The sequence below is a fragment of the Nanorana parkeri genome, unplaced genomic scaffold (genome assembly GCF_000935625.1).
Source record: "Nanorana parkeri isolate BGI_ZX_2015 unplaced genomic scaffold, ASM93562v1 scaffold1630, whole genome shotgun sequence".
In the NCBI taxonomy this organism is placed as follows: domain Eukaryota; kingdom Metazoa; phylum Chordata; class Amphibia; order Anura; family Dicroglossidae; genus Nanorana; species Nanorana parkeri.
Genome location: NW_017307898.1, coordinates 181,659 through 197,238, shown reverse-complemented (window position 1 = coordinate 197,238; position 15,580 = coordinate 181,659). Strand labels below are relative to the sequence as shown.

Sequence of the window (15,580 nt, the reverse complement as noted above, 5' to 3'; positions counted from 1 at the left end):
GAACTCCTTCTGCACTTCGGGTCGGCCGAACATGCTGAGCATGTTTGGCCGACCCGAAGCCACCCGATGTACGGCTGATTTCAGCCGATATACCGCTGAAATCAGCCGTACCAGCCCGAAGTGAATAGCGTTCAGCTCACTTCGCTTTAGGTCGTTCATTCACCCGGCTGCCTACGGCAGCTTAGTGAATAGACCCCTTAATATACTTAATGCCCAGCATTAAGTCGCTCTGCTTCTGCTCTTTTTCTGTGCCGATTACCTCTCAATCACAGCACACCCCTCTCGCGGATTCACTCCTCAGCTTGCAGCACCGATTACCCCACTTGCTGATCACTTGCTCTGCTTTTGTGGCACCGATCACGCCACTCGCTCCGCTCCTGCAACACCGTTCAGCCTTAGTTGCCGACGACTCGCTCCGCTCCCGTAGCACCAATCACCCCACTCGCTCTGTTCCTGCAGTCCCGGGCTGCCACGCCACTCCGATCGCCGGCTCCAATCTCTCCATACCGTTCCGTGATGTACCCTCTCCCCCCCGAATAAGTGTTCCTGGAGCCTGTTGTGGCTGATGTCACCGCAGTCTTACTGCGTATGGAAATTCTCACACAGGATACTTCAGCTTCTTTCAAACTTGTGCTGCTTACTTCTCTACCCGACAATTGTGATGTCTCCACATTGGTAAGTCCAATAACCCACCCTCTGTTTTTTCTTCTCTGATTTAGTCACTCCCTCTATTCATTTTCTTTTGATGACTTATGAGTATGGTTCCTATATAAACTCCATTAATTTGCCAGATATTGGACTGCCGTGGACACCAAAAATAACATGAAACCATGCTCCCAAACCATAAAATCACAAGTGAAAATAACAGAAAAAAAACTTACCCCAACGTATCATTCAGTGCCACAATCAACACTGTGTCACCAAAACTGGTCATAAGACAGAAGGTTTTTCCATGTTGCCCGTTGGGAGCCACAGTCTAAAGGGGTTAAGCCACCAGGTTTCATAGTGCACAGATACCCTGCTGTAATCGTCGCTGTCTACGGGCTGCATTATCAGTGATCATACACGGTTATGCTACAAGCCAGTGTTTTAGAAGTTCTTAGCAACATGTTTCAATTTTTCTAATAGATATACAGTACCTATAGAACTTGCCTGATACTAATTCTGTGATGCACTTTACTCTGTGCATGTTTGCTTAGGATGTGTCACCTAGGTTTCTAACCTACCCATGCTGAGGGGCTCCAGTAACTGATGCGGAGGAAACAAACTTGTTTCTTCAGAATTTTACATAATTCTGTTACTCTGATTCTTACCGTTGTATTAGTGACCTCTATGCCTGGTCTGTATAAGCAGATACAATCACTGCGAACAGTCTTTATCAGATAGCTGAACTCACCAAATTACCTTTTTTATCCACGAAGATCTTTATTGAATGCAGCAGGTTACAGCAGACAACAGGATGCAGCAGATGATTGAACATGATGGTAGGTATTTGCAGGTTAAATGACAATATGCTAGTAATGCTTAAGGAAATTGACTATATAAAATTCTCACTTCACATTAATATAAATATTAAACATGACTATGCATTGTCATATTTTACACAATAGATGTAACAGCACACTCTCCGTCTAGTATTGTAAAATACCACTATACTATAAAATAACGGTAGTTCTAGAAGTGCAAATAAACAACAGTTCAATTTGCAGTAGTCTTGAAGACCTGAAAGACAAAAGAAGATGCATATAATGCAACAACAATAATAACACATTGAGTCCATGAATGTGACGTGGTAACTTGTCCCTAAAGAGATTTAGGTCACTTGTCCATAGGTGACATACTTGTTAAGTTCCTTGGAGACTAAAATAGGACAGTCTCTCTGGTTGTTTAAAGTCCATTCTTGTGTGAATGGTGCAATGTTAGTAGCTATGGACACTCATGTAAATCCAGTTTAGACATCACTGGATTCACGCCATGAGCGGTGTCCAGGAAGCTTAGTCCAGGTAGACGTGGGTTTGTCCTTGCCAACTCTAGCTCCAAGAGGGGGTTACTTACTTCTTGAAGCTTACAATGATCCTTGTTGCCTATTTTGTGAACGTTTTGCAGTCTCTTGAATAGAGCGCTTTCTATTGCTTCAGAGCTACCATAGGTTTGCTCAAGTCTTGCCCATGCAGCAGCAAGACCTGCATCTGGGTAGTCTTTTAACACGACCTGCAGATTCTGACCCCAGCCCCCTTATGAGCAAATCAAGTTCCTCCTTGGCCGTAAGGTTGAGATCAGCAATAGCAGCTTTTGAAGGTTGATCTCCAGGCCCTGTACTTCTCTGGACAGTCGTCGAACCTTGAGAGGCTATTGTTAATGAGCTCACGGCGAATTATATATCTGGAGAAGTCAGACAGGTCTGATCTCTCACTCTTTGGTGCCAAAGTACTTGTGGAGCCTTTTGGACATGAAAGTTCTCTGGTGAAGAAGGGTGAGGTATACCAGGATAAAATGACGTTGCAAGAGCGTTTTAGCTGTGGTCTAAGGCTTATGCTGGCTGTAGCTTGTCGCTGGGAATCACCTTGTCGTTGGCAGGCGGTGAAGTGGTTTGCTCAGGACCATAGATAATTGGCAAAACAACACTGTGTAGAGAGCTTCATGGAATGGGTTTCCATGGCGGAGCAGCTGCATCCAAGCCTTGCATGGGTTTCCATGGCGGAGCAGCTGCATCCAAGCCTTGCATCACCAATCTGTACAGCATCAAATGCAGTGGTGTAAAGCATGCCGCCACTGGACTCTAGCGAAGTGGAGACGTGTTCTCTGGAGTAACGAATCACGCTTCTCTGTCTGGCAATCGGATGGACGTGTCTGGGTTTGGCGGTTGCCAGTAAAACGGCACTTGCCTGACTGCATTATACCAAGTGTAAAGTTTGGTGGAGGGGGGATTATGGTGTGGGGTTGTTTTTCAGGGGTTGGGCTTGGCCCCTTAGTTCCAGTGAAGGGAACTCTTAAGGCATCAACATACCAAGACATTTTTGACAATTCCATGCTCCCAACTTTGTGGGAACAGTTTGGGGATGGCCCCTTCCTGTTCCAACATGTCTGTGCACCAGTGCACAAAGCAAGGTCCATAAAGACATGGATGAGCGAGTTTTTCGGTGGAGGAACTTGACTAACCTGCACAGAGTCCTGACCTCAACCCGATAGAACACCTTTGGGATAAATTAGAGCGGAGAATGTGAGCCAGGCCTTCTCGTCCAACATCAGTACCTGACCATACAAATGCGCAGGGCAGCCATCAGAAATTTTGGGGCCCCTTACACGGCTTTAGGCCAGGCCCCCCCCCCCCGCGCCGCTGGACGCCGGGCTTAGTGACGCGCTGGACGCAGGGCTTAGTGACGCGCTGGACACAGGAACCACCTGAGAGTGACCCTGCAGAGCCACCCATATATGCTGCACAGACTGTCTCAGACTGTCTATGGTGGGCTCGGAAGGGGTCTCAGGTGGGCTGGTCAGGGCTGCATCCCTCCCTCCTTTCTTTCTTTCTTTCTTTCTTTCCTTCCTTCCTAGCTCCTCTTACCTGCACACATGGCCTCGTCTGCCGCCGGACCGGCCAGAAGTGATGTCACTTCTGGCCAGTCTGACATCAGACGAGCAGCTTATATATATATAACACACACACACATATATATGCATATATTATGTAACTATGTATCTTTTGTGTATGTGACAGTAATAAATGTTAGAATTTAACATTCTGCTTAATCTTGTAGGTGTAACACTACCAGTGTTTGAACATTATCAGGAAGGAGGGGACAGTGAGTATTACATTTACATCCTTGTTTCTTCTAGCGTGTTGCTGATCTACTGATCCTATGCATCATTTCTAACTTTGCTTGCCAGGTTATGAGTTGACGGGTCTTGCACGAGGTGGTGAACAGCTGACTAAACTGAAGAGAAATTATGCGAAAGCTGTAGAGTTGCTTGTAGAACTGGCCTCCTTGCAGGTATGCAACCTGAATAGACTAATGTGTACTATAAAACAGTAAGTACATTCATTAGGCTGGGATCACTCAGGTTTTTATTACAAGCCTTTTATTTTACATTTTAATTTCATTAGCAGTAAAAAAAAAATCCAAGTAGTAGGAACTTTCTATAAAAATGATGTCAAAATACGAGAGGTAAATCTAAAAGGCTTTCTACTTTCAGTTTGAATTATAATAATCTAACTTTCTAACAATACAGAGGAAAACGACAATATTTATGACCTTAAAAAGGAGAACTATGGGGTTAAGGCTTTTCCCCATAGTTCTCGTTAGGGTAACAGGAGGACACAAACTAGCGTCCTCCCGTCACCCTAGGTTCAGATGCCGCGAGCTGTATACTGAGACGCCGCAGTATACCGCGAGCTGCTGTATACTGAGACGCTGAAGCGGATCCCGACAATTATGTCTGGATCCGCCCAGCTGCGTGACTGACAGCTGGCTCTGCCTATCTAGAGGCAGAGCCAGCTGTACCCGCCCCCGTCCGTTCCACCAGTCAGCGCTGGCGGATCGGAGCGGGGGGAGAATCCAGCCCTTCCCCTGTCAAGGCAGAGAGCCGTGACAGGATCGAGAGGTGAGCAATGCCGGTATGTGTTCGCTCACCTCCCGATCTACTAAGCCGACCTGTGACAGTCTCATTGTCACAGGTCGTCTAGAACTATGAGGTGAGTGAAAAGCACTCACCTCATAGTTCTCCTTTAACAGAAACGGCAACCACTTTATTACTTATCATTTGCTTTTTGATATAAGGTGCACCTGAAAGGATTTTCGCAGAACAAACGCAATACAAACATTTCCAAGCATATTTACCAGATAGCCAGCAAAAAAACAAACACATTTACTCTGTTTAACAATTTGCGTTGAGGTTTTAGTTGTACATATGTGCAATTTTACGTAAAAGCCATAGTGCCTCGTCAAGGCCCCCCTGCGAAGTGTGGACCCTAACTTTAGTCTACCACAGCCTGCATGTTGGGAAATACTGTGTGTATATATAGCAATGTATAAATTCAGGGCTGGTTTGCCTGGAGGTAGTCTATTCCTCCTTAGCCCCGCACAGCACAATGGCAACTTCTAGACCCCCAGTGTGTCTACGCACCAAATCCATCAAGATAAACAGAAATGGCAACTGCTCCAATTTAATTTATAACCACTTGAAGACCGGTGTGTTGAACCCCCTTCCTGTCCAGGTAATTATTCAGTATTCAGTGCTAAGGTAATTAGCCTGACATTTATTCAGTCATGCAACGCCCTACTGAAATGAATTTTATGCAATTTTTTTGGGTGGTATTTAAAAGCCACTGGGTTTTTTTTAACTAATATAAAGAAAAAAAGTTTTCCTTTACATTGTTATGAAACATTGAAAACAAATACATTAAGGCCAAAATGTATTCTGCTACATTTCTTTGGTCATGTTGCATAAATAGATACCAAACATGTCAAGCCATAAAATTGCGCGCGCCCGTGAAATAGCAAAAAAAAAAACCACCATACCGAAAATTACCCATAGGCGACACTTTAACCCTTTTGGTGCCACGGACGTATCTCATAAGTCGCTGCCAGGGGACCCCTTTAAACAGACTCTCTGCTTTACAGTGGAAGTGATTCTGGCAGCTCAGCTGCTGCCAGATCGCTTCCAGGGGCCAGTGAAGTGTGCTGCCTGCCCGACACCCCCGCCTTGCTTCCCAGGCTCCAATGTCCCTCATGCAGTCCTCCACTTCCAGTTCCTTAGCTGTCATTGCTTGGCTACAGAAGCCGGGCAATAAGCTATTAGAGTGCGATCTGCACTTCAATAGCTTATTAGGAGTGCAAAGGTGACATTTAGGGTCTAATTGACCCTTAATATCACCTTAAAGAAAACCTGTCACCATTAGTATGCTATCACATAGGGAGGTTGTAAGCCCTCTTATGTGATGGCAATTAAGTAAAGTAAAAAAATGTATTAAATAAATGTAAACATAAAAAAAATTTTAAAGGCCCTTGCGAGCATGTGCATATTAATGTAAACCCGCATAGGGTGCGCCTACGTACAAAAATGACGATCACGCTACTTATGTTCGGTATTGCCACGTGCGCCAGAAAGAGAGCAATAATTCTAGGGCCAATATTCATTGATATCTAACGTTATGATGACCTGTAGGAACTTTTAAAACATCGCCTATGGACAGTTTGGTGTATCTTATTTTGTCGCCGTTTCACGGACAAACACAATTTTAAAATGAGCATGTTGGGTATCTATTTATTTTGCATGACTATTCAGCTTCCAGTAAAAGTCCTGGTCCGGATGGCTTTACCCTCAAATATTACAAGACTTTTTAATCCTTCCTACTCCCGTATCTTAGTTCATATTTTAATACCTTCTTCACGGGTACTCCATCACCATCTACTCTACATGCACACATCTCAGTCTTCCCCAAACCTGGTAAAGACCCCACTTGTTGCGGTAGTTATCACCCCATCTCTTTATTGAACACCGATACTAAATTGTTTGCCAAAGTCCTTGCTCATAGGTTAAACTCCCTTATGCCAAATTTGATTTCCCTTGATCAGTTGGGGTTCATACCGGGTAGAGAAGCTAGGGACAACACCCAGAGAGCCATTTCCTTGATACATTATGCTTCCACTAATTTGCGTTCAAAGCTTATTTCCACTGATGCCAAAAAGGCTTTTGATCTGGTAAATTGGGATTATCTTTTTATCACTCTCTCTTACTTTGGATTTGGCCCCCGTCTCATTAACTCAATTAAAATCACTATATTCAAGCCCCTCAGCACAAATTAAACTAAATGGTCATCTCTCCCCCTCTTTTCCAGTTTTTTTAATGGTACCAGATAGGACTGCCCTCTTTTCCCTCTTATAATATTTGAGGGTAAAGCCATCCAGGCCAGGACTTTTACTGGAAGCTGAATAGTTTATGGCAGAGCTAATTTCCTGCTCTGTGATAGGGGATTCAAAGGAAGCAAGTAAGTCTTGTGACAAGTTAGGGAATGGTAATTTAGATAGCTAAGCATGAATAAGCTGAGTTTGATACGATTTGTCATGGTCTGTCATAGACAGGGCTGGCCTTAGGCCTTTAGGCGCCTATAGAAAAGAAATTGAGGACACCAAATCCTCAATTTCTTTTTCTACAGCCTCAGCACTCAATGAATGGGAAGCACTCAGTACAGAGGCTTCCCATTCAAATACTTACTGTTTCTGAATCGGGAGGAGCCTCTGTGCTGAGTGCTTCTCCGCATTGAGGAAACCTTGAATGAACAGGCTGTAATGTAAATCACAGCCTGTACATTCATAACTGGGGACACATAGCACTATGTGTCCCCAGTTATTTACAAACACTGGAGTGATCAGACGATCGCTCCAGTGTTTGTCCTTCTCACACGGAAGTTCGGTAAATATCAATGATATTTACGGATCTCCCACTCTGACACGCACAGAGCCGCTGTCATCCTGTCCCCCCCCGCCCCCCCCCGCCCCCCTGAAGGGGGGGGGCGGACGAGGGAGCGCTGTCATATCGGATGGCCAGCGGTGAGGGGGAGAGAAGCTGGTCCCACAGGACGAGCTGTGACGGCCGCACGGCTCGCACACACCTAAGGCCGGCCCTGGTTATAGACGAATTAACGTGGTAAATCAGCATAAAAGTCACGAAACGTGAGCAAAAGCAATAGTAGTGTGCCCTAATTGATCTAGTTTGGTTTTAATTTTGGGTATATAATTTGCGTTTTTTTCTTTGACCTGGAGAGCTGTCGCCAGAAGTCTGGAAGGTTTGTCTCCTAGTTCATCACGTTTCTGGTCTAAGTAGTTGAGAGTTCGCTTATAATTAGATTCCAGGAGGTATTTGAGGTCTCCCCTAAGTTTAGTCAGGGTAAAACCCGAAATATTCTGTTTATGAGTGAGTTCAAATCTTCTAATTTCTGTCAGCAAGTCATGCATTTTGGAAGTGTGCTTTTTTTTTTTTCCTGGAACCATGCGCTCTCAGCCTCTAATGGTAGCTTTTTGCTCCTCCCATTGGCCAGTATGTATGTGTCACTGTGTGTGTGTGTGTCACTGTGTTCATGTATGTGTCACTGTGTATGTATGTATGTATGTATATGTGTGTGTGCGTCACTGTGTTCATGTGGGGGTAGAGAATGCTGTCTTTTCTTTTGCACTGTCAGTCAGGGGTATTTGCCAGTATCCCTTAGTCAGATTTAATGTGGTTATATATCAGGCAGTTCCCAGTCTGTCAATGAGCTCATCCACCCGAGGCATCGGGTAGGCATCAAATTTGGACACATTATTTAACTTCCTAAAATCATTGCAAAACCTTATGCTTCCATCTGGTTTTGGAACCAGCACGATTGGACTTGACCAATCACTATGGGACTCTTCGATCACCTCCAATTCTAATATTTTCTTTATTTCTTCCGCGACCGCTTCTTGTCTAGCTTCGGGTATTCTATACGGCTTTATATTTACATGAACACCAGGTTCAGTAATTATGTCATGCTGTATGACTGTGGTCAATCCAGGCATTTCAGAGAAAAAATCTGTATTTCTTCTCAGAAACTCTTTGACCTCCTTATGTTGAACCGATAAGGTTTCAGCTATTGCGACCTCAGGTGTGGAGGGGCCTGTATTTTTTCGAGGGGTTGGGATAGCCACCAGGGCTTCTCTGTCCCTCCAGGGCTTTAAGAGGTTGACATGATAGATTTGCTCGGGTTTCCTTCTCCCTGGCTGGTGAACTTTATAGTTTACTTTGCCTCTTCTTTCAATTACTTCATAGGGGCCTTGCCATTTTGCCAGGAATTTACTCTCAACTGTTGGGACTAGCACTAGGACTCTATCCCCGGGGTTAAAGCTACGTACTTTGGCGCCCCGATTATAAACCCTTCTCTGTGCTTCCTGGGCTTGCTCCATATGTTCCCATTCCAGGGGCATGACAGCTGCAATTCTGTCCTGCATCATCAAGATATGCTCGATGACACTCCTACAAGGGGTGGTTTCCCCCTCCCAGGTTCCCTTAGCAATATCTAGAAGGCTATCCTGTGGATGCCTGAGGCACCTCTCGGATAGCAAACATGAGATATGGCAATAAGAAATCCCAATTTCTTCCCATCTTTGTCCACCACCTTTTTTAACATACTCTTAAGCGTCTTATTAAATCTCTCCACCAGTCCATCAGTTTGGGGGTGGTAGACAGACGTGCGCAAGTGTGAGATTTTGAGCAGCCTACATAATTCCTTAGTCACTCTAGACATAAATGGCGTGCCCTGATCGGTTAAAATCTCCCTTGCAATACCCACGCGACTAAACACCTGAACAAGCTCTTTGGCAATAGTTTTAGCCGAGGTGTTGCGCAAGGGTATGGCTTCAGGATACCGCGTAGCATAGTCCAGTATTACTAGTATATGCTGGTGACCTCGGGCCGACTTAACCACTGGACCCACCAGATCCATGCCAATTATTTCAAAGGGGACCTCAATAATCGGCAAAGGTACAAGCGGACTACGAAAATGGGGAGATGGTGCCGAATACTGACACTCTGGGCATGACTCACAATATGCCTTTACCTCTGCATGTAAACCCGGCCAAAAGAATCTCTGGCTTATTCTCTCCTTAGTTTTTTCTATACCCAGGTGTCCACCCATTATATGACCATGAGCCAGATCCAACACCATCCTGCGGTATGGTTTTGGGACTACTTGTTGTTCCACCACGTCCTCCCCTTGCTTTACCACCTGATACAGCAAATCATTTTTTTGCGCCATGTAGGGGAAGGACAGTCTTACATCAGGATCAATGGGTTTCCCATCTATAATTTTTATGTTTTCCCTGGCTCTAGTCAGAGTGGAGTCTTTTATTTGTTCTGTAAGGAAATCATCCTTCCTGACTTCCAAGTCAGGCATATCATTTGGTCCACTTGCAGCACTAGAGCCAGGCACAACATCCTGTTCATTAGTCACAATCTCTGGGTCAGACTCCACCTTCTCCTGCTCCCCAGCCATTACAGAAAGAGGTAAAGGCATACCACCTTCATTAGACACACCCACAATATCCTCTTCCATTTTACAGTCAAAAGGTTCCGGACTAAGTTCCCTGGGTTCACCTGTAGGGGGAGTACAATCCACCTGAACCTTTTTATTTTCCCAAAGTCTCCAAAACTGTGGAAAATCCCTCCCCACTATAGCTTCAAGAAGTATGGAGGGTACTACACCCACAGAATGTGTCACAGAGCCCCATGGGGTATCAATGTCCACTACAGCAGTCTGGTAATCATGTGTGTCACCATGTATACAAATAACCCCAATAGTGCTAGGGTGGTACCTGCTGAGGCTGAGAAAGTTGGCTCTGACCAGAGTTACCACCCTACCAGAATCTAGCAGAGCTGTAATTGGCTTTCCGTCAACTGAAATAACACACATCTGTCTCTCAATACGTTCCTGACATGATGCAGTACACACCACTTGTGCAAAGAAAGACATGCGTTTTCTCAACATGGCATATTCACATTGCATAGGTTCATCCGTCAATGGACAATTAGCAGCAATATGCCCTAACCCATGGCAACGAAAGCATTTTATGGGTTCTGCACCCCGTCCTTTTATATGGCCTCATGGTCCTTCCTGACCTACCAGGCCAGTCTCTAGGCCGAGAGCCTATAGTCTCTCCAGTTTCAGAAAATTTCTTACATTTTTCTCCCGTGCCCTTAACCCCTGGAACAGGCTTACCAGGTCCTCTGGGCAGGTATCCCCTGGGTGAGACGGGAAGCTCAAGCACGGGGGGGACTTAGCAGGTCTGTTGCTGTGGTGTATCGCTCTACCATGTCCACTAGCTGGGTAGCAGTTTTGGGGTCTCCATGGCTGACCCATTTCCTTAGGGTGGGAGGGAGAGCCCGCAAATATCGGTCCATCACCAAACGCTCCACTATATCCGATGGCGACAATGTCTCAGGTTGGAGCCACTTCCTGGTAAGGTGTATCAGATCAAACATTTGGGACCTTGGGGACTTTTTAGCCTTATAGGTCCACCGATACACCCGCTGGGCATGGACCGTCGTGGTAACACCCAGTCTTGCCAGGATTTCAGCCTTAAGTACATCATAATCCTGAGCAGCCTCAGGTTCCAAGTCATAGGCTTTTTGGGGTTCAAAAAGCCTACTCACATCTCTGCCAACCTTCTCGTTCAGCAACCCTCTCAAAAGTAGTGAGGTAGGCTTCCACATCATCTGCAGCTGTCATCTTTTGCAGGTAATAGCTGGCACGCTTCACCTTTTGTTCCACTGGCATTGAAGCCACAGAGTTGCCCTTTAATTCTAGGAGGCTGTGAGCCACCTCCTTGAGTACGTCTCGATCTGCTTGTTGAGCCTCCAACATCTGCCGCTGAGCTGTAGTGGCCTGCTGCTGGGCCTCTGCAAACTGGCGATTTGTCTCTTGTTGGGCTGTAGTGGCCTGCTGCTGGGCCGCAGTGGCTTGAAGCAAAGCCCTTATTCTCATCCTCCATCATGCAAGTTGCTCAGGGAAATGCCCGCATTCTCCACCATATGTGGGGGTATAGCTCGAATGGGGGATCACCTTCCCTGGGAAAAACAGTCCAGGCAGCAAAGTTCTTTTTCTCTCTGAACACATCCAACATGTAGCTCTCTCTCAGAAGGCTGTCTGAGTCCCAGGCCAGAGCAAAACCATGCCTCAGCCTTCCCCTTTTATCTCACCTGGACAAGCACTCATCAAGCAATCAACTATCCAGTTGAGACACAAAGCCCGAGCTGGACTATCCAGACCGAAAGTCAAAGCGAAACCCTGGTCAGTGTTCCGCTATTCATGCACATAGGATAGAAAGCGAGGGGAAACATACCGCCCCTCAATGATGTCCCCTCTCCTTATGTCACAGTATGTATGTATGTATGTGTGTGTGTCACTGTGTTCATGTATTTGTGTGTCACTGTGTTTATGTATGTTTTTGTGTGTGTCTATCTTTCTCTATGAGCTTGTAAGCCTTTCAAAGTCATAGTGCCCATAGTTCGTATACAGTGTGTTATATATATATATATATATCCAGAGCGGTAGCTGTGAAACTCCCACCCGCGTTTTGGGAGGGAGCGTGGCAGTGCATTGTATTCAATGGCACCGCTTCCACGCCCCACCGCCCCCGCAGTACGATCGCACACGTGGCAAAACTTTGCCAGCGTTTCGTTTAACTGCAAACGCAAAAAATAGGGCAAGATTTTGCCACGCGTTCGATCGCACTGCAGGCGGTTGGGGGCGTGGAAGCGGTGCCATTGAATACAATGCACTGCCACGCCCCCTCCCGCCCCAAAACGCGGGGGGAAGTTTCACAGCGATCGCGGTGCGTTCCAGCTGCTACCGCTCTGGAACGCACATGCAGTTCTGATTATTTAAATTTTTAATGTATAGCTGGTGGTATTCTGCATTGCTGTATAGCACCAACTGTGTAGGACTACAAGTCCCAGCAATACATTATGTTATTAAGTAGGGATGCACCAGTGTGTGTGGTGTGTGTGTGTAGCTGTTATTATTATTTACAATGTATTGCTGGGACTTGTAGTCCTGCATAGCTGGTGGCATTCTGCATTGCTGTATAATGATTATATAGCAATGCAGAATAGCACCAACTATGCAGGACTGCAAGTCCCAGCAATACATTATATTATTAAGTAGGTGTGCTTAGGCGCGTGCGTGCGCGCGGGTGGGTGGAAAAATGCACCTTCGCCTGAGTTGGCAAAATCCTTGCACCGGCCCTGTACTGACTAAAAGAGGCAGTGAGCACATAGTGCTATTTGGAATGGGGGCTGAAAGAAGGAAGTTAAAAAGGTCACCCGCATCCTGTAAAATATCAAATTAAAGTAAGAATTGTATATTGGCATAAGCGACCATATAAAATGGCAGCATCTCAGGTAATCGCAACTAGATATCAGAGATACAGGGAAGCATTTAAGGCACTGTTTATATCTCACCGGCTGCAACAAGAAAATGCAAAACATATTTACAGTCACTGGCAGGAGGACGATGGAGCAACTGTCTGCCAGGAGCGATCTCTAAGCGGTTCTGTTGGGACCATAGATTCTTACCAGCCAGGTAGCGCCGTGGCGCGGATCAAGAGGGTTTCACAGAATTGTTGGAGATTCAAGACCGAAGAGTGGCCATTTTCCCTTTTTTCTCCGGTCGATGAGGCAAGATGGGAAGCCCCAAGCGGTACAAGATTCCAAAGATATATCAACTGGATATACAGCGCTATGATGATGATGATTCAATTAGTGGATATTAAATTATAAGTGTATATATAACAAATATTCCAGAGGACTGTAGAAGGTCCAGTAGAGGGCGTATGGCTCTACCCCGCGCCACAATTTCTCTAGCCATGTCAGGAAAGATGTGTATTTTGGTGCCATCGAAGTCGATAAGTGCATTATCCCTCAGCTTCAGCATGATGGTTTTCTTGTCAGTATAATAGTGTAGGCGACATATAATGTCCCGTGGAGATTCCGAGGGAAGTCCTCTGGGCCGTAGTGCACGGTGTGCCTTGTCGAAGAGTAGTGGAGCCGTGGCAGGTTTGGAGAGTAGGCCATTGAGGACTCTAATCGTGTCTGCCAGATCCACATCGCCCGTGGCCTCTGGGAGAATGTGGATCCGCAAGTCGTTTCTGCTTCTGCAATTCTCCAAGTCTTCCGCCTTGTAGGGCAGGGAGCGGTTGGCCCGCACGGCAGTCTGCAACTGTGTTTGCATAGAAGAGATTGCAGAAGCGTGGGAGTACAATCTGTTCTCAGAGTCTTCGACTCTATGTAGCAGGTGGGTGACTTCACCACTGAAGGACAAGATGTCCGCTTTCAACGAGTGTTCTAGGCGCGTGAACATCCCCAGAAATTTCATCTTAGTAGGAAGCGCCTGAACCAGGTCATCCATCGGCATGGTCGAGCGTGCGTTCAGATCATCCCCAGAGTCAGAGCGGGCACTCTGTGAGTCTGGGTCACGAACAGTGGAAAAGGAACACCCTCCCGGAGCCCAAAAAACTTTTATGGAGCCTGAAGATGGGGTTTTCGAAGGGTCACCACAACCAGTCTTCCTCCCCATTTAAAAAAAGACAGAAGGTGAGAGTGTAGCAGGTGAGATGCCGGTACAGCTGGTAACGAGGCACGGAGATCAGTTCAAGAGCATAGTTTGGGCACACCCACTGCTCTTGTCATCTTGACTCAATAATAAATTAATGTTATGCTAAGACTTTGCACAAACTTTTTTTTTCCCCCTGCGTGCATCACATGTAGTGTCAAAAGGGGAATAAAGCTCTCCTAAAGTAAATGCATATGTTCACTTTGAGCTTTAGCATGCCACTACTTTACATGAAAGTTGCAGCAATGCAGACTTGGGCATTTTACGGCCGTATCTGGCCCTTTGTCTGTCCATGTCGGGCCCGCTGTCTGGATAACAGATCAATAGCCGAACTGCACTCGGTTATGGCTGGCTGACAGTGGATGCGCCAGCCTCCAAGGCCAGTGCATCCACTGCAAGTCATAGCACAGAGCAGGTTGATGGGTCCAGACCGGGTTCCTCCAAAGTCGTTGGTTGCTGGGACCGCTGGCATCTTAGCGACCAATGACGTCAGGGGTCTTCCTCCTCTTCAGTCATTGGGTGCTAGGACTGCCTTTTCACCCCCAGTATTAGACACTTCCTCATGTGTCCATCCTCTTCTGCAGATTCATGTATGTGCCACATGTAAGGGACAATAAGGCTTCATTCAGAGCCTGTTCTCACCAATGCCATGCGTTAATTGTACGGTTCTGTGTGAGTAAGGCACTGTACCGCACAACGCACCTACCATGCATTAAAATATGGAAGGTGCATTACATGCACTACTTTTTTTCAACCACAGCAAACAATATTGTGGTACTACGCTTTCCGCCACAGTCGAACGCATTGTGGCCAGGAGGTGCATTTGGGGTGACATTCAAATGAATGCTGATGCAACACACCTGCCACACTGTACTGCACGGAGGGTGCATTGCGTGGCACCATGCGTTAATCACATGAGAAACTGGGACTGTTATGGGGAACCTATAGGCCCTATTGGTTTGGCCCTCAACAACCGTCCCAATTTCTTATGTGGCCCCTTGAGAAAGTTAAATGCCCACCCCTGCACTAATGTGATATAATTTTATTGAGTTGCCTTTAATTATATTTTGTGATAATGTTTCGTTGAAAAACATTACAGGAAAATGCATTTATTTCCAATTTTTTCCAATTTATTTACAATAAAAAAACAAGGAAATAGAAATGTATGTGTCAAATTTTGCTACCACAATAGAGCCCTATCTGTCCTGAAATTATGTAAAATAAGTTTAGGTAGACTACAAAACCTAAGAGATATAATATGTTGAACCAAGGAATTGCTAAAATGAACAAAAAACAAGGGAGTTCAAAGAGAAAAAAGCATGGGGCATTTTCAATGAATAAAGCATACTTTGTTGAGTGTGCATCAAAGATTTCCATTTAGTCTGTTTCTTTTAAGTATTGATCATTTTGAGCTGATACCACCACAATTGAAAGATCAATCACAATCGAGGATAAAAG

The 15,580-nt window shown here is 45.7% G+C and overlaps 1 protein-coding gene across 1 annotated transcript in view; it reads left to right on the top strand.

The window, feature by feature from the left end:
• Positions 1 to 15,580, top strand: part of ATP6V1D (ATPase H+ transporting V1 subunit D) — a 92,957-nt gene that overhangs the window by 48,671 nt on the left and 28,706 nt on the right. Inside the window, exons 5-8 of the mRNA XM_018570916.1 lie at positions 3,756 to 3,800; positions 3,886 to 3,989; positions 6,451 to 6,465; positions 13,695 to 13,804. Of these exons, the coding sequence (XP_018426418.1) occupies positions 3,756 to 3,800; positions 3,886 to 3,989; positions 6,451 to 6,465; positions 13,695 to 13,804 (274 nt within the window). The remainder of the gene's footprint in view (positions 1 to 3,755; positions 3,801 to 3,885; positions 3,990 to 6,450; positions 6,466 to 13,694; positions 13,805 to 15,580) is intronic.